Source organism: Fringilla coelebs (genome assembly GCF_963513975.1).
Source record: "Fringilla coelebs genome assembly, chromosome: 16".
Taxonomy (NCBI): Eukaryota; Metazoa; Chordata; class Aves; order Passeriformes; family Fringillidae; genus Fringilla; species Fringilla coelebs.
In genome coordinates this window covers 6,957,647-6,981,182 of record NC_140042.1, presented here as the reverse complement: position 1 = coordinate 6,981,182, position 23,536 = coordinate 6,957,647, and the positions used below count along the sequence as shown (strand labels likewise).

Sequence of the window (23,536 nt, the reverse complement as noted above, 5' to 3'; positions counted from 1 at the left end):
GCTGTTGTTTGAGGTTTGGTGGTTTGTTGTTTGTTTGTAGTTTATTTCTCTCTTTTTTTTTTTTTTAAGTTATTATTAGGACTGTAAAGATAGCACTTTCTTAAACTTTGCCAAAGTTTGCTTCCTTTCTCCTTCTCTCCACCTTTGCCCCTTGCAGGTATACACATTTAATTTTTGGAAGAAGCAAGCCTGTTGTACTCTCCTAATATATAATCTCATTGTCAGGTTGCTCCTTTTGTTTTTCTGGCCTGGTCATGCACATATTTCTCTCCCTGTAATTTCTCAGCATAATCATATGCTGATATATTGTTCCACCTCAGAAACATTGTCCTGTAATTAATTATGCACAACAAATTGAGAGAAACCATGTAGAGATGTAAGAGTCCATAGCATAGTCTCTCATTAGGGTGTATGACAGGTGGTATAACTGACAGAGCAGTATGTAGTCAATGTGACATATTTCTGCTTTTTTTCTCTTCAAAACAGCTGCTTCAATTAAAATCCAATATTTAATTTGAGTATGTGGTACCTCTGACAGCTGAGAATTGCAGCTAGAATCTGGGGCTTATAAAATACATTAAGGTTAGAACTTAGTGTAACTTTTCAAAGAATTGAAGAGTACATTAAAGAGTACATGAATATTTTGAAACCTTTTTTTTTCCCCTAAGAGTGCACAGAGTAAAATGTGTTCTGCCACTTGTTTCTGTGGCAGCACACAGCCAGTGTGCACAGCCAGTAACTGGGGGTGGGGGGAGAACCCTTTTTAGACTGCAGAGCCTCTAATCCTCAAGGAAGAGCTGCACTTGCTAGAACTTTAAAATAAACCAAATGTTGCCTATGAAAGTACTGATATTTATGATCAACTCTCATACTTAAATTACAAGGTCATAGATATCAATCTCCTGACAGTGTGAAAACAAGAATAATAAATTCAGAAGTGCTAGAATAATGCTATCCTTTACCAGCCTGCACTGGTAAGAGCAAATCCTATTGTACTTTGAAATGAATCCTCTACTGCATCCCAAAATCTCAGTTATCTTAGTATTTTTGGAATAGTGATACAAGATTCAGACTAAGATGGTTATTTCATGGTTAATGATGAAATCAATTTAAAAGCTAAAACATTTTAGAAAATGACCACAGGGACTTCCACAAAGAAAACCTGCCTTGAAAAGGTCTATTTTATTTGTGTGATCTCTATATATGTATAGTCTGTTTTGCAAATTCCTTCCTTCTTCATGGAAGATTGCTATAAACCTGACAGCAAAAGTGGTCAAAACCCAAACTTGCAAAAGTATCAGTGTTTCATTTTCTGTTTGTAGTCAATTTTAGCTATTAACAAACATAACACCTAAATGTAATTTAAGCTTTTGTTCTTAAAAGTAGGGAAATCAAATATTCAGTGCCTGATTCATCACCTGAAGTTGAGTGAAACCATTTCTTGAAAATGCGTTCTGCTACCTGATGGTGACTAATTTTCAATGCTGATACTCAATACTTCCTGTAAACTGTGATGTCATCCCTGCAGAACTATTTTAGTCTATGGCCTTGGTCTTTGGCCCTATTTTTTTTATTATTATTTTTTTACTGCAATGTGGGAGGTGGAGAAGGCTGGCACAAACCATTTATTTTTTTGTTCCAGAGAAAGATGTTTACAACTTTGTATGTATTTTAAAATTGTATTGTGACACTTTTAACTTGGGAGAGAAGTTTCCATAGTAGACTTGAAACCTGAATAGAGACTTTGGAATACTGGGAGTGCTCCCCAAGCTGCCAGAAGCTGTTGAGGGTGAAGCTGCTCACTCACACCACAGGAGGGAGTTACACATCAGTCTTTGGAATATTTTCAGTTATGGCATTGTTAGTACATCTTGGTACGGTGCATTTCAGTTTGCCTTGTCTTACGGATTGTCACTACAAATAGGTTAATGTACAAAATCAATACACAGCAGTAATGTATTGTAACTGTTTACATTTGAACTCAGAATACCAATGGATGGGTTTTGTCAAGCTATTTAAAAACAGAAATAAAAATCTTTTTTTTTAAAGACAAGAGGTAGTTTGGGTACTTCTCATTCCAATTTTCCACTGTATAAATTGTACTTGAAGAGATTGTGTTTCTGACAAAGTGAAGTCAGACAGGGAGTGGTTTTTCCAGAGGTACAATTTGAGAGATGTGTGTTTACAGAAACCAAACAAATTTAAAACCTCTGTGAGGATAAACGGGCTCAATGCTTCCACCTGACCTTGGAAATCTAGTATGTGAACTCAAGGCTAGTTTAATGATGTTAGCCACCAGTGTTTATTCATGGGCATTCTTTTTACACACTTTATTTTAGTGAGAAGCCTTAACAAGCCAGTTGCTTTCAATGTAGTTCCAAGATATTTCCTCAATAACTAGCTCCAATCTTACAGCATAGCTTCATTTTAAAGGGGGAAGCAAACCATGGTAAATACATATAATGGCCATAGCAACTCTCTTGCATCATCCAGGACAAACATTGCTGGATGTTTCTCTGCACAGAGGTAAAAACTGAATTATAATAAATGTAATAAAATTCTATAAAGTTTTGGCATGTGTTTAGACCTCCATGGCTAAGAAAGTGCTATCAGTGCTCCCTGCACATCACTGTAGGTTCCTCATGGCTTTTGGAATTTGTACGGCAGATCCTGAAATAGTAGACTCTAACCTCTGTCCATGATATTGCAGCCACCCACTGTGACAGTGGTGTGACACAGCCATAATTACTCACGTTGTCATCACTTTCAGATGGTTTACCAATAGTTTTACATACATTTATATAATTAGGCATGATACCTGCAATGGAGAATGTTAAGGAACTCCGAATACTTTTGCAAATAAACTCAGAAATAGACATGCTACTCTGTGCACATCCCAATCTCTTCCTATTAGGATCTGAAATGCTTTGAAGTCAGATTTAAGGTGGTGGCCTATGACTTTGTGGTAGTCTCTTTGTTCATCTCATACTGTAAAATTCTGTAAGAGCAACTCATCTGTACAGGAGCCCAAATTCCCTCTTTGCAAATCTGAGTTTGTCAGAGGAACTTCTTACCAATTTACACTCATCACAACAGTCATCTCTTCAGTATGTTTCTTGGCTCTTTCTTTTTCTGGCAGATATTATAGCAGCTTAAAATTTAAAAACCCCAAAACCTTAAACCAAACACAAGTACCAAAGATTCTGCTGAAGATATTCACATTTCTTAGAGAGATGATTTTTTAAAACAGGATGGAGTGCTTTGCCTTACATTAAAAAAAAAAGGATGGGGTTTTTGCTATCAAGAACTGTGGCATGTTTGTAAAGTGCACTTGTAAGTCTTGAACGTTAGGAAGTGCTTTGTCTATTTGTTATCACAAGTATTTTTTAGACATATCAAAATACTCCTTTATTTATCTTTAACCTCCTAGTTCAAAGAAAAGAAAAAAAAACAAACACATTTTGGAATTCTTTAAAGTATTATGTTTTGTTAAAAGTGCCCCTAAGGGCAAAGGACCAAAACCAACACAGACCTCTTGCTCATTGAACAAAAAGCCAGCAGCAATGACGAGCAGGATATTTTTGATGCTCTTTGTTGTTTTTTTTCTGGGGCTAGTGGCTGAAGCCCTTAATCACTTTAGCTGGAAGTTATTCACAAATAACCCTTCTGAGCTCAGTAATCCTGTCTTGCTTTGTACCAAAAAAAAAAAAAATCTTTTCTGCAGCAGGGATTTCTAAATGGTCTCTTAGATCTTAGCCTTGCATTCCAGGTACTGCTGACTGCAAGCACGTATGACCTGCTCCAGAGCTACTACAGTTACAGCATTTCCAATTTTTGTCTTTTTCAATATAAAAGCATTTAAGATTAAAACAACAAAAACTATTTCATGATGTTCTATAGCACCTTCTTAAGTGTTCACTTGTACCCCTTCAGGTGTTTCTCACTTTAGGTCAGGTTTGTAGATACAGAATTTTCTACCACACTGAAAATCAGAGACTAGCATAAAAACTTGTCAAAACAGAATGAAAATTCAAACCTTTTTTGAAGTTGGACAGACTTCTTTTATCTTCTGTTCCCTCTAGCTGCTTTCTGAGTGAGAACATCTGTACAGACTACAGCAGGTTTCAAGTCCTTCACTTTGATATACGGTGTATGTTCCCAACAATCTGTTGCTTAAAATAAAAGCTGTCTGGTCTGTGTTGTCACTGTCAATCATAATTTTCAGAGCTCTTCCTCACATTTTCTTTCTGGTTTATAATCAGTCGTTTGCAGTTGATAGCTGTATCTTCTGCTTTCCTTCTATTTAGCAAAACTACTTACTTGCCAGTGCTGGCAAGCACAAGTCTGCAGAGCTTTTCATCACTGGATATTTTGTCACAGTCAGTTCACCAAGCTTTTTTGCTACTTGCTCAATTTACAGTTAATTCTAATATATTTTCATTAGGTATCCATAAGGAATTGTAGGTGTTCCTGAATGGATTTTTGAGCATTGCTCTTTCATCATATAGGAAGTGGTTTTTTTGAAGGCCTCTATTGAAACAGCACTGTCCAAAGGTTTGACTCTTTCTTATATATGGCTATTGTTACAATAGTTAGTATAAAAGAATCCTTTTGTAAGTGACAATAGTTCTGGTCAATCTTTGTTATTCACATGTGTTTGTTAAATTCAGCAGGTGTTCTGCCTGGGAGGGCTCTTCTGCCTCCTAGCAGATATTCCAGCCATGGTAAGATAATGAGATACACAAGGTGACTCCTCTCAACCTAACATACCAAACTGAGAGGCAAGGAATAAACTCATGGAGAAAAAAACCAGAAAGACCAACCAATTTAAAAAAAAAGTGTTTTGAACATATTAGTGGTTTAATTCAATAGGTTATTTTGCCAGAAACATGGGATGAAAAGGTATGAATTAAAACTTCAGAGAGGAAGCAACCTCGACACAATTTTCCTTTATAAAAGAAATTGTCAAGTAGTTCAAATCACATAGGGAGGGTAGGGTTAACTAAGGACTGATAATGGGCTCAGAGGAAATAAAAAAGCACAAATATTTTACAACCTTTTTGTGGAAAAGGAAAATCACACATTTACTGTTATTCCTCTAGAGGTATTTCTGTTGTCCTTCCAGCCCTACATGCATCTTATCATAATGCTATGTGGAGAAAGCAAGGTTGGGGTTTTTTGGTTTTTTGTTGTTGTTTTGTTTTGTTTTCTTTTTTTTTTTGCATTTCAGAAAGTGTAATCAATAAGAAAAGAAATCTGATAGTAGGATTTATCTGTTTAAGTACCTTAGAGTGGTTTCAGTAGGACAAATCACAGCTCCAATCCTGTAATCCAATCACACAAGATCAGTACTGATGTCTAGCTCTGCTGACTTAATCAGAGCTCTGGAGCTGAGGATCTGCCTGTGTGAGCTGAGCTACAATGCTTGGACTTGGTGATTTATGGGAGTATCATTAAATTTAGCTTGGGTTAAAAGTGCAGCCCTATGCACAGCAGTCAATGTGAATCTTCCCAGCCATTCCAATTGAGACAATATCATGTTCCTGAAGGACCTTGAAATTTATTGCATACATTCCAAATACTGTACTCCTCACTCAACAGCCATCTTTAAGTGTATTATCTTGAAAAAAAGAGACAGAATTTACCATCTGACAATTATAATAATAAAATACATTATGTCTAAAGGTATAGCATATGGATGGTCTTCTAAGAGAAATCTTCTAGGAATTCCAGTTTATAAAATGGTAACATTTGCTACTTTGTTTGAATGATTAAATCGATAACAGCTTTTGTTAAGACTTTTTACATAGCTTTAAGCTCACTACTGCTTTTTAATCTTAGACATTCTCACATGAACTGATAAGGAAGTGTAACTTTTTTATTTCCTGGAGTAGTAAATTTTAGTTTTTTCCTTTCTCAGCTACTACACCATGTTCATTTGTGATATGCTGGGTCTTGTATTACTTTTCTTGCTGTTGGTGCTGCAGTTAAACACAATTTTAATATATTTATCTACTACTATTGATCAATTATACAATTATTCAGGGATATATGTTAAATGACATCTCAAAAAGTTGCTGTTGTTAACATGGTAAAGTACTACAGAAGTGTTAAAAAAAATTAGCAGAAAGGGAGGAGACATTGTTTTAACAATGGAGGCAGACTCCAAACTCAAAGGTGGAGTTTGTGTCTAAACTTTTACTAAGGGCCCCTGTAAGGAAATTGAAGAGTTCCTGTTATCCAAGTGAATGTGAGTGGACAAGCCTTTGTTCAAAACTGGACTGAAACCAAGGTAGGATGTCCAACCAGCTTTGCAGCAGCATTCAGGGAGTCTTTTGCTCATCGTGCTCCCAGCACACCTCTAATATTGTGATCTAGAGCTAAACGACCATTTTGTTTACCTAAAATATGAAATTGTAGTTTTCCTGACTGCATGTAGTAACTATATATAAACACTTAAATATAAACATGCACGTGTGTTAATATCTGCTTGTTTAGATCAAGGATATATTCCTGCCTAAGTGCTGTCCATAAATGATTAAAAGTGCAGTAGGAAGAATGGAAACACACCCCAAGTGAAGAGCTGTAGGTGCTGCATTAAGCATGGTAAAAGCACACATTTCTTTGCTGTTGGGTTACTCTGGAATTAGTACAGACCTTCCAAAATCCCACTGTGATACAGATATTGCTTTACTCATTGCTGCTGCCTATGGTCAGTATTCTGGAGTAACATCTTTTATTGATTAGCAGTTTAGATTTCTAAGAATACTGATTTATCTGCATTTATCTGTCATTACTTGCAGTTTCATAATCTAATAAAAATAATATTATCTAATTTCGAATAGGTTCAAGGCAGCATTTAATTATTTTAGTTGAAGAATATGAAGAATTTATCTCTTTTTAACTCGTGTCAGAATATCAGAATTTTGTTTTTACTAAAACAAAATTAAAATTACATTTATAGAAGAGAATGCTTTCTACAAATTATGCAGGAAGTCCAAACCATTTCAGGAAAAAGCAGCAGCTAGAAAAAGAACTGCCTGGCATCTGTACTTTGGAGAGAGTAAATATGGAAATTCCACAGAAACAATCAGGATACTGGAGAGTCAAATATAAGAAACATACAGAAATACTTCATGGAATGATTTAATGTATGGAGGAGATAACCACTCCTGTCAACAAGATGAAAAGGTTTTAACTGTGAATGAGACAGTATTTAAGAACATAACTAGTACTTGGCAGCGTGTTTATCTTGCAAATGTGATTAGGATGTTGAAAAAATTATCTGTTTGTTTTAATTGTAGTTACCTGCCATCTTGTTTTTCAGGTTTGGAGTCTTCCTTAACTGCCGAGCTCTGGAAAAGCCTTTCAGAGTAAAGAGCAGGGGCAGGGTTTTGTTAGTCATGAGAATTCAGCTGTGCTCATTATCCATGTCCTACTGGATACCACTTCCAGCAGGAACAGCAGAATGCAGGCCAGGGAAAAGAACATCCCTGCAGAAAATATTTCATTTGTTCTCAGTTGGTACAATAACTGAACCAAGTATCCAGATTCTCCTGCTTTTGAAGTGTTCTCCATAAACAGCAGATTTCAAAGACTGCTCTGTGAAAGTCTTTCAGGCATAACTGTACTGTTATTCCCTAATGCTTTATTTTTTTTTCCCCACAAACATAAAAAGAAATGGAGAACATAGTCTATTTAAAAAACATATTCGTTATCCAGTGTGAAAACATAGAGCAGCTTTTCTTAACCACATTTTCTTAAGCAGCTTTGTGCATTAAAACTGAAGTAAAGTGAGTAACTTTTTATAAAATATGCTTTAATGGTTCAACTATTTTGAAATAAAATTATTTGCTTTCAAAATATAGCTCCACCATCATTGTTTAATTTGGATATTTGGGGATTTCATATATCCTGCTGAATGGCTCACCTGATCCATGCAGACACCCTTAAGAGGAGAGCTTGCATCTGTGCAAAAAAGATTTCTGCGATTTGAAAATACAACAAAACTTTTAAAGAACCACATTAAAAGGAAACAAAAAATGTTTAATCACTTTGTAGGACATTGTTGTTTCTATTGTGTTTTGTACACTAAGTCAAATTTTTTTAATGTTACATTCCTTGTTTAGTCCAAAGCATGGCAATCTGCCAGCCAGAGCTTTTAGTGATAAATTCTGCTATACAAAGCAAAAGTTTTTATATGTGAGGCCACTTCCTTCTGCTATTTTATCATCTTCCTGGTTTTGTCTGTTTTCAATAAATGCCTTTGTATTTTCACATCTTTTATATGCTTGTATACACAGACACTTTCCTCTGCATTAAAACTGATAGTTGCAAGTTGTTAAGGATAAAAAAGACAGACTGTTGACTTAAATTTCATTGCACTAATACACTATATGAATGCTGCATTAAAAGATCTAAACATTGATATTAAAAGTATTTCCTGAATTTGGCAGTGGGGTGGAGAGGCAAGGATGATGTTTCATAATAAGGTTTTAAAATGGAAATAATCTCTGGGTACAGCTACACTTTAGTACTACAGATTGGCATATGAAGGCTGAGTTCTCACAGTGAATTTGCATTATTTTAAAGCATCTCAAATTTAAACATATTGAAATTTAAAATCTGAAAAGAAATTATGGTGGAGGTTAAACATCTCTCCTTTATCTGTCCCAAGGGGCTGAATATTTCTGCCTGAGGAGAAAAATCTAAAAAAACTCATCAGTAAAGAGAAGCCACAGAGGCCCCTGCACACACAGTGGAAGCCAATCAGTCTTGAGGGAAAGGAGAATTTGAAGTAGGGGTGCTCAGAGGAGAAGGATGAGATTGGAGGGAAAAAGTTGAAGTTGCAATGCAGCAAACTGGAGAAAAGCTTCTGGAACTTGCAAGAAAGAGAAGCTGTCTCTGCCCATTTTAGCAGTCTGTCATGAATTCCTCTTTCCCACAAAAAAATGTTACAAAGGATGTAAGCTACAAATCATCATGTACTAATCTTTTTATGAAGAGTTTTTTTTGTTGTTCTGCAGACGTATTGTTGTTTTACAATCATATTACTAGACTAAAAATAACAAGGCCAGTTCTACCAGACTTAAATTACAATTCTGTTTCTCAAGAATTATTATTTTATACTGTGCTGATTGAGATCACAGAAATCTTTTTCTGACCACAGAGGTATAAGGTACCAAATTCATCCTTCCTGTAACTGTACTGAGGTAAATGGAGTTACATAAGGAATTAATTTGACCTGTCTCCTCCATTTCCTTGGAAAAATTCTTTGTTTTAGCTCTTGCCAAGTTTTAACTTCAACTCTCCCTTGCTAAACATCTTCTTGTGCCTAGAGAAAAGTTTTTCTTTCTTTAAGACTATAAAGAGAAGTACAGCAGGGGAAAGACAATTAAGGTGAGGATCTGCTTTTTAAATTGAAAGTACACTTCAGTTATGGTAAGAAAATGCCAAAGCCTTTTTATTTGGTATAGATGTGTATGGGATTATTCTTACATCTGTGAGGATATGAAAGGTATAAAACAGTACATATAACCATGAGAGGGTAAGGATTTAAGTAATGTTTTTCTGCCTAAGACCCATTTGTTTATTTCTAACTGCAACAGCTGTAATAAATGGGGACCTTTCTTGGCTAGAGACCATAAGAATTTAAAATATTACACATCACCTTTTAACAAAGAATCATCCCCTTTCCTTAGACTCAACAGGTATATCCAAAAATAACCTATGAGAGAAGCTGAAAGCCTACTCTCAGCAGTATATAACTGCAATTTCATGATGCAATAAATTTAATTTCTGGATGGCAATGTGGCATGAAATTCTTTGTACAAATTCAACTTGGTAGTATAAAGTTATTTAAAACCCAAAACCCTCAAAAACAAGGACTGGGGAGTGGTTTTCCTCCTGATGGCTTTATGTTAGAATTGATATCATCTGTCTTCCTGTTGCCAGTAAAAAGCCAGGATAAAGCTTGGTCTAAACTCATAGCTCACTAACTTGAGAGAAATGCAAATACATGTTCACATTTAATCTTGATCAATTTATTACCATTAGATGATCTAGGATTGCACAGATGAGACGTAACTAGCATGTAAGCCTGAGTACAGGCTCAGTTTGAGAAGGGCTGAGCATGAGGGATCAGAAAGTGAAATTAATGGACAGTCTGTGGTTCAGAGTAAGATTATAATTACACAGGGATATTGTCTCCACAGACAAACTTACCATCCAGCAGCCTCCCTTCCTTCTTTCCACACCATCTGTGTGTCACAGTCTACCAGTGCTGCAGTTGTGCTAATGCAACTGTTTGTGGATCCAGAGCATGAATTTAATCAATGGAACAATTCTGGTTAAAAATTATTAGATTAAACAGAACTTTAAAAACCTGAATTGAGAGATTGGATTTATGGCATGGCTTCATGAACAGCTGCACAAACAGCTCAGAGGCCATGATAAGTCAAAATCATTAGTTGCCAGTTCCTGCTCCTGACTGGTTCCATATTTATTAAACCCAGATTTGGGCACTACTAACTTAGCCAGCAGCAAGATTTGAGCCAGCTCATGTGGAGATATGCCATTCACTCACTGGTGAATCACCAAGAGCACCTGGTGTGACCCCTCCAACACTGTGTGTCATGAGCAGGTACACCTTGACACTTGGCTGCCACCTGTGCCAGGGGATGACAGCCCTGGTACACTGGGACTTGGCTGAGGAGGTTTCTTCAGGCAGAAGGAACTGTGGGGGCTCCCATCCATCAGCTGCTGCCATGTGCATGCAGCCAGAGCAGGACTCATGCATGGTTTGCAGCCCAGCTGAGGCTCCCACTGTAGGATGAATGAGGAATTTTAAATTTCCAGGCCTTGCTGAGACTGGAGAGTAGTATGTGAGAATACATCTAACCATGCCAAGCTGGAGTTAGCCAGCAGGGGAGAATTCAGACTGTGGCTACTTCTCAGGGTGGGAACAGTCTGGCCTTAATCAGCACACACTCCTTTGAGAGCTAATTTACATCAAGTTCTTACACTTTCCTGAGATAGAAAAACCCTCTCCAGCTTCCTGCAAAATTCCATTCACAATCTGTTTCAGCCCATGTTCTTTGAATCCAAGTCCTCTTTTTCTGTTATTTCAGGCCCAGCTTTCATGCTAGAAAGCATCCTGCTTGTGTCTAGTACTGTGCATAATTAATACAGGTAGAACAAGTTCTAATGCAAAGTGTATTTCAGATCAGAAGAATTACAGAGGTGATGGACCTTTGCAATCTTTGAAGCATTTTGTCTTTCTCACTGGGACATTCGGGTGTTGTTTCCTCAATGACTCACAAGTGGCCCTATCAGTGTTACACAATGGAAACAACCACTGACTTCCAAAACCAGTAATATTTGATGCTAGGGGTAGATAAAGTTCATTTAGAAATCTTAAAAAACCCACAAACCCTCAAATGTGTCAAGAATAGGAATTTAACTGCAAATAAAATTCAGGATATGATTTCAAAGTTAATCTGAAAGAAACCCCTGCAAAATTTTCAGAAGAGACATATCTTTACTCCTGGGGGTTTTGACTGTTTTAATGGAACTAGCTTCCTATCCATACAAAATGTACCATTCATAAAAGATGTTTGACTTGCTAAGCTTTAGCTTTGATGTTCCCCAAAGCAATATAAAATACCTGCATGTAAAATTTTTTTGGCCTAAATGAAAGGTACAAGCACTTTTAAAACCTTTGAGACAACCAGCAAACAGGATTTTTCTACAAAAATGTTTTTCCAGCTGAGAAAAATATGATCAGTGTGACAACATAAACATTTTAAGAAACAATACATGGCTAAAACCCATCTGCCAGGCTGAGGAAGTCAAAGAGTTTGCCTGAGGGGTTTAAGAATACTAGATTATTCAAGTACTGATAAATTTTAAAAAAACAACCCAAAAAATAGGGGAAAAAAAGGACACGCTGATGCTCTAAGATTTTCCTGCATGGAAACTATTAAGCAATGCTTCTTAAAAAATAAAAACTGTTTGACTGTCTAGATTTGAAACAAAAGTATTCTTTAATACAGTGGCTGGGTATCATTGACAGTGATTCTATCAATAAGATGTTGCTTTAGGAAATGTAATGCTTGCACCATTTTCCTAAACGTGAGACATCTATGTGAGCAAGTTGCAAAATCAACCAATCAATTCTAGACTATAAAACACTGCACAACATCTGTATCATTTAAGATGTATCTATATTTTTGGTATAGATCTATATCCTCTAAGAATGTATTATTAAGACTGTACAGATGTTCATGTCTCTGAGATGAACTGTTTTCCTTCAGGGTTACTATCCATCTCACCAGATCTAACAGAAATCACACTAAGCCAGACTTGCAAATGAGCGATGTCGTGCCTACACAAGAAACAGGAGTACCTGCATGGAGGTGAGTCTTCCTTCCAACAGTAAGGAGCATTATTCCATCTCCCTGTGGCTGATACTGACATCCAGTCTGATGGCCCAACAGTTACTTTATTTCTTTCTGCATTGAGAAAATTCAGAATTTTATGTCTTATACTTGAATACAATGCTACTATGAACATCCTCATAGCTCATGCTTTTGATTAGAAATAAAAACTTTATGAAATCTATAATCGTAAAATTTTTATTTTCATTCACTGCTCTTGGAATCTGGTTCAAACTGAAGCCCACAGGAATGGCTTAATATTTAATGAGCTTTATAGACCACAAAAATGTGATGTAAGGATTTCAGTTGTCTTCACTGACTCTCCGTATAGGGACAAATGCCCTAACAGATGTGCTCCTCAACTCTTAAAATGAAAAGTTACATGATAAATTATTTCTTAGTGGAAATTGAATCAGAACAGTTACTGAACTATCCAAAGAGGGACAGGGAAAAAAAAAAAAGACAAAGTATATTACCTGAAAATTCAGCAAGTAACCACATTTATCATTGAGGAATCAACCCTGCCAACAGCAGGTTTTGGAGAAAGCCCAATTTTCCACTAAAAGACCTTCTATTACACTATTATTTACATGAATGACAGACTACAAAGTTCTTCCAACACAGAAGGTTAGACTTGTGGATATGAAACTGACAAAACATACTGGTGGTAAAAATAGACCTAAGACTATAGAAGACATTGCAAGAAGGAAAAAAAAAATAATCAAGCAATCCTGAGAAAACTGTTGATTAAAAGTCTCAATAATATGAAGAAAAAAATTAAAATTCATGCGTACTTCAAAACAGAAGAACGATCAAAATTCCAGAAAACAAAGTAGATGCAAAAAAAGTTATTCACATGAGCAGGAAATAATTTATTGGAGTTTGTCTTGGAATTTGCTGAGATTGTAACCTGTATTGCTCCTGGCATCTTTGTTGGTAAGGAACTATCCCATACTTAATGATAGTGGTGTTACTGTTGAATTGCCAAAAACCAGGGAGGAGTTCTGCTATGGCAGAACTGCTATAGCTACAATGTGGAACTGTGACTGTAATTCTTTACTTGATTTTACACATTTTCAAAAAATCTACTCCTGACCTAGTTAGGTTTACAGCCAGACATGAGCTTTACTTTAGACACAGGAAAATGAGGCAACAGAGTGAAAGGGTTGATCTTAAAAGTGTCTGTGACACCTCTAACCTACAAATTGAACAGCTTTGTCCACTAAACCACCTTGTACACAGATTTAAGTTTTGTGTTTAGAACACTTGTAGGATCAGACCCATGCAAAGCAACTATATTTATGATACACACAGCATGAATGAAAATGTTTTAAGGAATATCTGCCATCCTTTCAAAGACACACAAAGGCCTTGGAGAGAACACTGTAATTTCAGGACTCTTTTGTACTATGTATCATTAATAAGTCATCCTACTAAAGCAGGACTGGAAAGAACAGACTCTTCTTGAGAAGGCATTAAATGACATCTATTCCAGAGTGCCAACACACTAAGCTATAGATTCAGCAAAACACTGAAAATTTCCCTATTCAAATTAATAATGAAGGTATAATAAAGAGCCTTTTCTATGAGTTTGGAATTGGATTTCACCAAGAAGTTTCTATTAAATATTGCAACTGGTCACTTGTAACTAGGACAGATATTTTTCATATCTTCCTTCCATCACAAAGTAATTTTTCACTTTGCCATTAATTTGTAGAGTTTTAAAACTAGTTTTGATTTCATGTGGTCAACAGGAACTTTGCACTGAATGGGTGGGAGGAGGACTGTTCTCCACACTTCACTCTCCTCTGCTATTAGAATGAGTGATAAGCCTTTTTTATTTTGGAGTAGAATTGAAGGAAGGAAGGAAGGAAGGAAGGAAGGAAGGAAGGAAGGAAGGAAGGAAGGAAGGAAGGAAGGAAGGAAGGAAGGAAGGAAGGCATAAAAACATATACCTTATATAAAGGTGTAAAACAGCATAAATTAAATGACAGCAAACAATCTGTGATTGATTATAAAATTAGAATTTTTCTCATGGACCAGATTCCCCACTAATGTAAATGAACAGTTTGCACAGTGTGCAAAAATATTCAGAGCCCACTGTCAGTTCATCTGCACTGACTTATTTTAAACCATCCTTTAATGGCACTTTATAGACATAATTTCAAAATAAATCTTTTACCAAGGTGATGCTTCTGTTTTATGTAATCATATCCTTTTTATAACTAACTTACTAAACGTGTAACAATATTTAATTTCAAATATGAAAGACAAAGAGGAGTGTTTTAAAGGTTTATGATTTTTAGATGAGGTAAAACACTTTATCACCAGAGCAGCTGTCAGAGGCAAACCTCAGCTCTCAGCAAAATGGGCTGTAATAACCACCTATTAGCAGCCGTGTCAAGAGGTGAGTACTCCTGACACAGCTTCCTAGACAGTGCTCTGTCCCATGCCAGCCTACAAAAGGAAAATGAAAAACCCGATATTTTCCTGTTGGCTGACCTTTTCCTCCCACAGCTTCCTTTCTGAATAAAATTTTGACACGAACGGTTTTTAAAAAATAATAAGGGGCGGTGCCAAGGAAGGAAGGAAGGAAGGAAGGAAGAGTGATGTGCGCCAGTACACTTCGGCTTACCTTTACAGACTTTGGAGGCTGCTGATATCCCGACTCCCATGGTAGGTAACTCACTGAAGATCTTTACTGAAGACTAAAGAAATGCCACAGATGCTCTGGCTCCTAGGACAGTAAGCAGGAGAGTCCATTCTGTTATCCACACAGACAATGCTCACCAACACAAACCCCTGCACCGCCCATGGGGCACAGTCCCACTTCTACACCAGGCTCTCCATGACCCCTGTGGCAAGGGGAGCACCAAGCACCGGACACAAGAAAAAGGAGCAAGCGAGAACCAGCAGAAAACATGCAGAAACATCAGATGTCTCGGGCTCTTTTCCAGAGACTTCAACCCACCTAATCCCCCTTCACTATAGTGCTTCAGGCCATCTCAGCCCTCACCTTCCAGTCTCCTCCCGCTCCCCTTTATAATTCCCCAAAGAGTCATTAGACCTCCACAAAATAGTCAGGGGCTCTGCAGACATTTTCTGGCTCTTGCAGACCCCAAAACACGACCCCAGCCGGCACGAGCCAAGTGACTCGGCCCAGGCTCCTCTCGCTCCCAACCGCCCGGGCGACCCCCGACAGCCCCCAGGCAAGTCGCTTCAGGGGCCTCGGCGCTGCGGGGCCGCGCCGTGCGGGACCTGCCGGGGAGGGAACACCGCAAAGGGCAGGCGGGAGGCTCCGCTCCGCAGCAGGGCTCAGCCGGGGCGCTGAGGGACACGGGCAGCCGCGGGTGGCAGCGGAGGGGCCGGGCGGGGCCGCCTCCCCTCCGCGGGTCACATGAGAGGGGCGGGCGGCTGGGCCGAGGCGGTGGTGGCTGCTGGGGCTGAGGTTGGGTTGGGCGGGGAGGGACGGGACTGCGGAGCGCAGCAGCAGAGAGCGGCGGCGGTAGTAGCAGCGGAGGAGGAAGAAGAAGAGAAGAAGGAGAAAGAGAAGGAGGAGAAGGAGCAGGAGCGGCCGCGAGGCGCCGAGCGAGTGGAACGAGCCCCGGGCCTTCCTGAGCCGCGGCCGCCGCGGAGCGCCCTGCCCGCGGTCCCAACATGGACGAAGAGGGTGGCGGAGGTGGCGGCGGTGAGTGCGGGGCTCGTGCGGGGGATACGCGGCCCCTCAGCCGGCGCTGCGGGCGGCAGGACGGCAGAAGCCCCTGGGAGCTGCTGCGGCCGCGGCCCCTGCCGCCGGTGCTGCCCCGTCCCGCCCGGCGCCCCCGAGCCGAGCCGCTGTGTCGGCGCTACCGAGCAGTGCCCGGGCGGGCGGGCGGGCGGGGGTCGGGCCACAATGGGGGCTCTGTGTCCCGCGCCCGAGCAGGGTCTGGCGGGGGCGCGGCGGGTCCGGGCGCTCCCGGGGGCGGCAGGGCAGGGCAGGCGGGTCCCGGCCCCGCCGCCGTGACAGCCCCGTGCTCGCTGCTGCAGCTGCTCCTCCGCTGCGGGAGGGGAAGGGGCAAAATGTGAAAAAGTACGCGTCTGGGGGTGTAGGAACGGAGAAAAGAGTAATTGAGCCTCTGCGAGGGCTCTGTTTGTGTGTGTCATCTTAATGGAGGCTCGGTGATAATCACGGGGTGGTTCAGCCAGTTTAAACAAGGTGAACTGTTTCCAAAGGCAGTGGCGTTAACCTTGCTAGATACTACTTTTAGAAAATCCGGACTCGCATGTTGGGGAAGCTCTTATTTGTATTTTTTATCTTTTGGAGACCGGCTTGCGCGCTGCCCCAGTTTAAGGCACTGCGGACGTGCCACACGCTTCCCTCCTTTAATTTATAATGTGTTTTGTGAGTGCGTGTGTAAAGCTGCTGCCTGAAATAACCAGTTCTTGTGTATCATCAGCGATAATGGTGGCTGAGCAGGAGCTGATCCTGCCCTGGGGCAGAGGGATCGACGGCATGGCCTGCCCTGTATTCAGTGTGTCTGTGCCCGTCTGTGCCGTGGTGGTGCGGAATGGGGCGATGAGGGTATATCTTAAGCCAGATGCTAAACAGGCGGCCTTTGAATGCATTGGCTGATCTCTAAATAGGTAAAGTAAGGGCTAAGCATTGTATGATTAATAGTTGTGTGCTACTTGCTAATTCTAAATATAATTACCCAGAACTCGGAAATCAAGAGGGTGTGGTGTTTGTTTTGACAAGTTGAAAAAATAATGCTGTGATGAATCAGAAAAATAATTCTTGAAGCAGTGGGTTGGAAATGTGGCCATTTCTCAGCGGGCATTTCTGCTTTTTTTGACAGTGATAGACTTAACTCTTAAAAAAAAAATCTGAAAAAGGAAAGCAAAAGACAAAGCGAGCCAGTTCTGAAAAAGTTATTATTCAAAGCAGTTGAACGCTGTAATTGTAAAGAGCAGAAAGCTCATTTAACTCAAAATATGTTATTTTCACAGTATTATGGACTTGCATCTGTAGTTAAGGGAAATGAACATGCTTGTTATTTGTACTAACCCTGTGTAATATGGTACTTAATAACGTGCAAAATGTAAACTAGAAAGTGGACATATTGCTGAATTAATCTTCCAGAAGATGTTAAGCATTTGAAAGTTGGATTTGCATAGGAGGACGAATACTCAGGACCTGGGGATGACACAGTCTGCATTAAGCTAAATACTGATTCTATATGTGAAGCCTGATTTGTACCTCTAGGGTGCAAGTGAAGCTAATATCACTTTAATAAACACGTTGTTTTTGGGGGGCAAACTACAGTATAGTGTATTGTAAAACATTCACAGACAAGACTGGAGTTTTGTTTTGCAATTGGTATATTTGATAGTTTATTCTGACTCCTTGTAAGTATTGCACTTTATTTTTGAATAGAGACCCAGTCTCACTTTTTCTTAGGGATTGCTGTCAGTTTGGAACACCAGGATTAGTTAGGTCGCTTCTAGCTAATGAATTGGCAAGTTGTTATTTTGTTTGGTTTTTTTTTCCTTTTTTTTTTTGCTTTAATGACAGGAAACGTGTGGATTTGACAGCCTGTTTTAAAACTCTTTATTGCTGTTGAGTAATGAGACTTGTGATACCTGAGCAATGAGACTCCCTTTGGAGCCTGACCAGGGCAGCTCAGTGTTTTGAACTTCTCTAGGACATTCTAAATCCTCATAAAATTGACATTATTGAATGGGAAACTCTTACAGCTAAGCTTATCACTCTGCACAGGTACTTTAGGAAGTATGCAAAATTATTTAAGGGCTGCACGGAGTCACCCTAATTAGAGACTTGAACTAGATAAGCATGTAAATATCTAGGACATTAAAGTGTGATTCAGAAGGTAAGCTGCTATTCCCAGTTCAGCTCTGCCTGCTGCGCTGCTCATCACTTTGATTTGCATCCTATGCTTCAGTTCTCTTATTTGTCAAATGGGGTCAGTTGTTTTACCACCTCTGATAAAAACTGTGAATGAAAACAGAGCTGTGTAAAGTTAGAATTGATTATTTTAGAAGCACTCGATGGAAGAGAAATGCTAATTAAGGCGATTGTTCTCAGTACCTCCTTTTTCTTTTGTGTGTGGAGCCCTAAACAGGGCCGTGCATTTATGTTATACAATCCACTTCCACACAAGCCTCCCATTGATTTCAGCAGAGGCTCTGTGCATGGATTATTGATGCGATATGATCCGAGTCAGTTGGTGTTTGGCTCAACTTGCTTTTGTGTTAAAATATCTCTGTGGTTTGCTTAGTGCAGGAAATTTCTCCTCTTCCCTCTCCCCACTTGGTTTAAAACTACGTCTTGTGTGGTTTGAGTGGCTTTTCTCACAGGCTGGCCGTCAGGTGGTGGCAGTGCCAGTGGCCGGGACCCTCGCGTTCAATAGCGCTCTTGGTGTGGTCACACAGTGAGCGAGTGATCCTCTGTGAAAGGTCAAAATGCATAAACAGTCAGTGCTGCAGGCAGAGGATAGAGCTCCTGTTTGTTTTCTGAATTTGACTCCAGTCATCCAGCAGCTCTTCAGTGCTCCCAATTCAATTCTGTGTCATTCCTCTAGAAAAAGACTCCAAGGTTGGGTACTTAGCAGCTTCTGTATGTTTGTTTTACACTGTCTCTACAAAGGGCTCTAAACACACATGCCAGAAGGTTGAAGTCCTGCTTCTACTTGACAAATAGACCAAATTATAGCACTAATTATGGCATTGAGGTTTCCCTACTGTTCCCCAAACTCTGTGCTTTGTTTCTGAATGTCGAAGCTCTTCTGGGATAGAGCAGTTGGGTTGCCAAGCTCTGTTAGTTGCTGGCTGTGTTTGCCAGCAGTGGTGCCAGGTAGCACGTTGGGTCTGTGATGAGGACAGAATGTAGACAGTCCTTCATTAGGAGAGGCACCAAGAGACCAGATCGTGGATTTGCTGCCAAACCAGACTTATTGGATGACTTCTGTTCTTCTGCAAGGCAAAACAGTTACCTACTTATAGGTAAAAGTAATCTCATATTTCTTAGGATTACCTGTCAGCTCAGTAGGATCTTAATTTTTAGCCCAAAACCATTTAATCTGTTATCACTGCAATAAAAAATGTCATAATAAAGTATTATCAATTATGTTGTACATATTAGTTATTTTTGGTGGTATCAGAAAATATGCTTGTTAATTGCAGTAACTTGTTAAATTTTTCTCAGCCTAATGTTTGATATTTTTAGCTGTGACTTGGAAGAAAATGTGAAATTTTTGCTGATAGAGTTTCCAGAGGTGGTTGGTTGCCAAACTTGATGTATTGTTATATAATGGTATTTGGTGACATGCTCAGCAATGCAAGCATGCCGTGGATTTAGGGGAGCAGTGTGCCTCTAACAGCATCTGTCTGTTCTGTTGCAGCTGGGAAAGAAAGCTCTAGGATTTACAGGCAGGAACTGAGTGTGTTTTGCAGAACAAGGGCTGGGAATCACGGTAATAGCCACATGAAAGCGGGCTCCCCGTGGGCCACTGTTACCAAATGGATCTTGCAATCTTTCAATATCACTGGAGTTCCAAGAGCTTTCACCAATTGAAGGGATGCTGTAGGTGAGACAGCACAGTGATTTTCAAGATATATTCTGCAGTTCACATAATTTTTTTCAATCCCATCATATTTCTCCTTCTTTCTTTTTAGGATTTTGAATGCTGTTTCAAGGGAAAATAAAAAAAAAAAATACTTTCCTCCATTTTCTTCCGTGTACAAGGGTGTGTGGTGTTAGGACAAGGGGTAAGGGCTTTAAACTGAAAGATGGTGGATTTAGGTTAGATTTTTAGAGGAGATTCTTTGTTATGAGTGTGGTGAGACACTGGCACAGATTTCCTAGAGAGGCTGAGGCTGTCCCATCCCTGGCAGTGTCCAAGGCCAGGTTGAATGGGGCTTGGAGCAACCTGGGATGGTGTCCCTGGCCGTGGCAGGGGAGTAAATTCAAAAGAGCTTTGAGATCCCTTTCAACCCAAATCATTCTCTGATTCTGCTTGCCATCTTTTTGTCCTGTAAGTCTCTCTTTTCCTAGTCCAATAAAGGTTTGAAAAGCTTTAAAATATTTCACTTAAACTGTAGCTCCATCCTACCTGCTGCAATCTTCTGCCCCATTCTTTTCCCTCCCAATGCAAAAATAGTTTATTCTGATTCTTTATACACCCCATCTTTGACTCCAAGGCCAACATTTGAACTATCACTCATCTCTTCCTTGTTGGAAGTCATTGAACAAGCTGTTTGCAGTCACTCTCTGAATTCAGAGTATCTCCTTGAGGTTTATCCTAGGTCCTTTCCACACTCGTCCTGACCCCTTGTACTCAGTACATTCTCTTCCTCCTCTTTGTACTGCCAGCTGCCTCTAGTACTGTTTACTATATTTTTCTTTTTGAAATCTTGTGGGGTTTAGTTTTTTTTTTTCACTTCTTTGAAGAAGTTTTCTCCTCCTCCTCCTGTCTTACTTTGGAAGATGATCTTTCTCCTTCCAACTTTTTTGGTGAAGATTTGCAGGACCCTGTACATGCTTTAACACTCTCTTTCTCTTTACAACTTGTTTCTGGATAACCAAATTTGCAAATAAGAGTGGAACTATCGTATTTAAACTGGTGACTCACAGCATATACTCTGTGTGCTCTGGATCCAGCACCATCTGTCCCAGCTAAAATGTTGGCTTGTTTGACATCTTAACATTGCGTAATTGTCATCTTAAGCTTAATGAGTCTGAAACAGCTCTTAATGTTGTTTCCACCCACTTCCTCTTTTTGATGTCTTCGGACACATGCTGGCATCCCCAGTGGTTATTGACAAGTAAATAGTGAGATGTTGTAATTTATTGCTTCGTAAAAAATAGTCTGTAGAGAAGTTGTGATAAAAATGGCAGTGAAAGGGCAATGGAAGAATATTGACATACTTGCAGAGTAAGATATGTTCTCCTATGCAATGTTAATTTTCCCGTTTGAATGCACAAATAGATTTAATCTGGTTATGGGATCACATTTTCTGTCGGCTTCTGCATGGGACCAGCCAGGACACAAGTTAACATTTTATGGCAATTGAGTGAATCTGTATGAATTTTCCTTCTTTTTAAAGTAATGTGATATTTAATGATTTCTTGTTCACTTTGTCTCTCTGTAGTTCATGAGTACTGAAGCATGTACGAAAGATTTGCACCAATTTGAGTGAGGAGCTTGGACCTAATGACCATGTGCTTCATTCACAGAGGATAAAAATAAATCCTTAGCAGCTGGATTGTTAGGAAAACCTGTCAGTCTATAGAACTGTGAGGCAGGGATCCCAGGGAAGTGAAGAACACGTGGTGTTTTACTTTGTTTTATAAAAGCAAAAGAGAAGTTGTGTGAACAGATGTGCTGTTGGCATTTCTGACTTCTTTACTGTGCATTCTTTTAGAGCAATATATTGTACAGGAAAGGTGTATAAATGAGTTAGTAAAGGTCTATTTTTTTATGCCATTTGTTTAATTTTAACATCTAGCAAATGGGTTTTAATTGCATATGACTTCCTTCTTTTAATTTCAACAACTTCATGGGAAAACTTAGTATTGCAAATTTTTTTGGACAGCAGTGTTTCCTCTTAGTGGGATAGACGTACAAAATCTGGTAGAAAACCATGTGTTCTGTAGTCCTCTGAGATTTGCCTGAAGAAGGAAATAGCTTGACCTATTTGGTTGCTATGAAGTAAAAACATTCTTGTTCTCTCTCTCTTCCTTTTTTTTTTTTTTTTGGTGAACATCTGTGTCACATTTATTTCATTACTTTCTGAGGTTCTTTAAACACATTATTTGCTAATACAAAGTTTTATTTAACGAAAATAAAGTGATACGTAGCTGCTTCCACAATTTCATTCAATTTCTGGTATGTGCTTTCAAATAGGTATGATATAAGTGGGTAGGTTTTCCAGTCAAAGTTGACATGTTGAAAGGCAAACCTTAATGTTATCTGGTATTTTCTAGGGAAAAGAATGTGTTTGACAAATTCAGTTGGATCACATGGAGTTAACAGGAAATGTTGCATGCTGGAACCTTGGGAAATCTAAATCATAATCTCATCTAGGATTTGAAGGTGTTTTGATTTAATTTTTCAACAGCTTGGCATTCTTAGTGTGATTAGCCTCATTTTCAGGTGTTTATTATGAAAAAGTTATCTTCTGTCAGGTGTATAGAAGAACTGAAACTGATTCTGTTATTTAGCAGCATAATGGAAATTGTCCCAATGAGGGTAGATTTTATTGATTTTCCTAACAATTCTTCTGAATTCCATAAGAAAATCCTTCAACAATAATCTAAGATTGGTCCATTTGTGAAAGTTTAATCTGAATTCAGATCTAGTGTTTGCTGTCATGCCCAAGAGGTTGGTTGGATTTTTTAATGTACGTTCTTAATAAAAAAAGGAGAAACCAGTGTTGATTTTTTTAGATTAAATATATTGAGTGTCTTAAGAAAACAAATAAGCTGTGTGAAAATTATGAACTGTGAGTCTGCTGATCTCAGGGTATGGAAGAAGCTACAGTTACTGTGGGAATTAGTTTTGGTGGCTCTTCTATCCAGCTGCTAGTTCTCACACAGCTTGTAGGAACATCTTCTGCTTAGTCAAATGAGATGGAAATTGAGTGCTGTGCAAGGTGTACTTTGGCAGAAGGAGCTGATGGGTAGGAAAACAAATGTGGCCAATGTCTCTTGTTCTCACACACATGCATGCACAAAAAAAAAGGCTGAAAAAATTAGCATATGCAAGTAAGGGAACTGCCTCACACTGTTTTCTCTAAGAGGAACTGTGAGATGTAATCTCTTCATGAGTCACCTCTAAGGTTTTTATACAACTGCCTCATTAGTGTAACTTCTAGAATGCAGATTTTAATTATTTTTATTTTAATATCTGATTCATATTGCAAAATACCATTGGTGCTGTTCTCTTGTTGAATTCCAAGTATTCAAGAGTCTATTTGCTGTTACATTTTTGCTTTCATGTACTGTAGATATCATGTTCCTTAATAAGGTCCTTGTTTAGCTCACAATCAGTGTTGTCTGTAAAGTCAAATTCTGACATAAACAAATCCCACTGCCTTACTTA

General features: G+C 39.0%; 1 protein-coding gene across 1 annotated transcript in view; it reads left to right on the top strand.

Moving 5' to 3' along the window:
* Nucleotides 1-15,935: 15,935 nt before the first annotated feature.
* The window catches only part of CYTH3 (cytohesin 3), a gene marked incomplete at its 5' end in the record, with an annotated part of 48,271 nt that continues 40,670 nt past the window's right edge, over nt 15,936-23,536 (top strand). The window contains one exon of the mRNA XM_084216159.1: nt 15,936-16,125. Coding sequence (XP_084072285.1) covers nt 16,095-16,125 — 31 coding nt within the window. The remainder of the gene's footprint in view (nt 16,126-23,536) is intronic.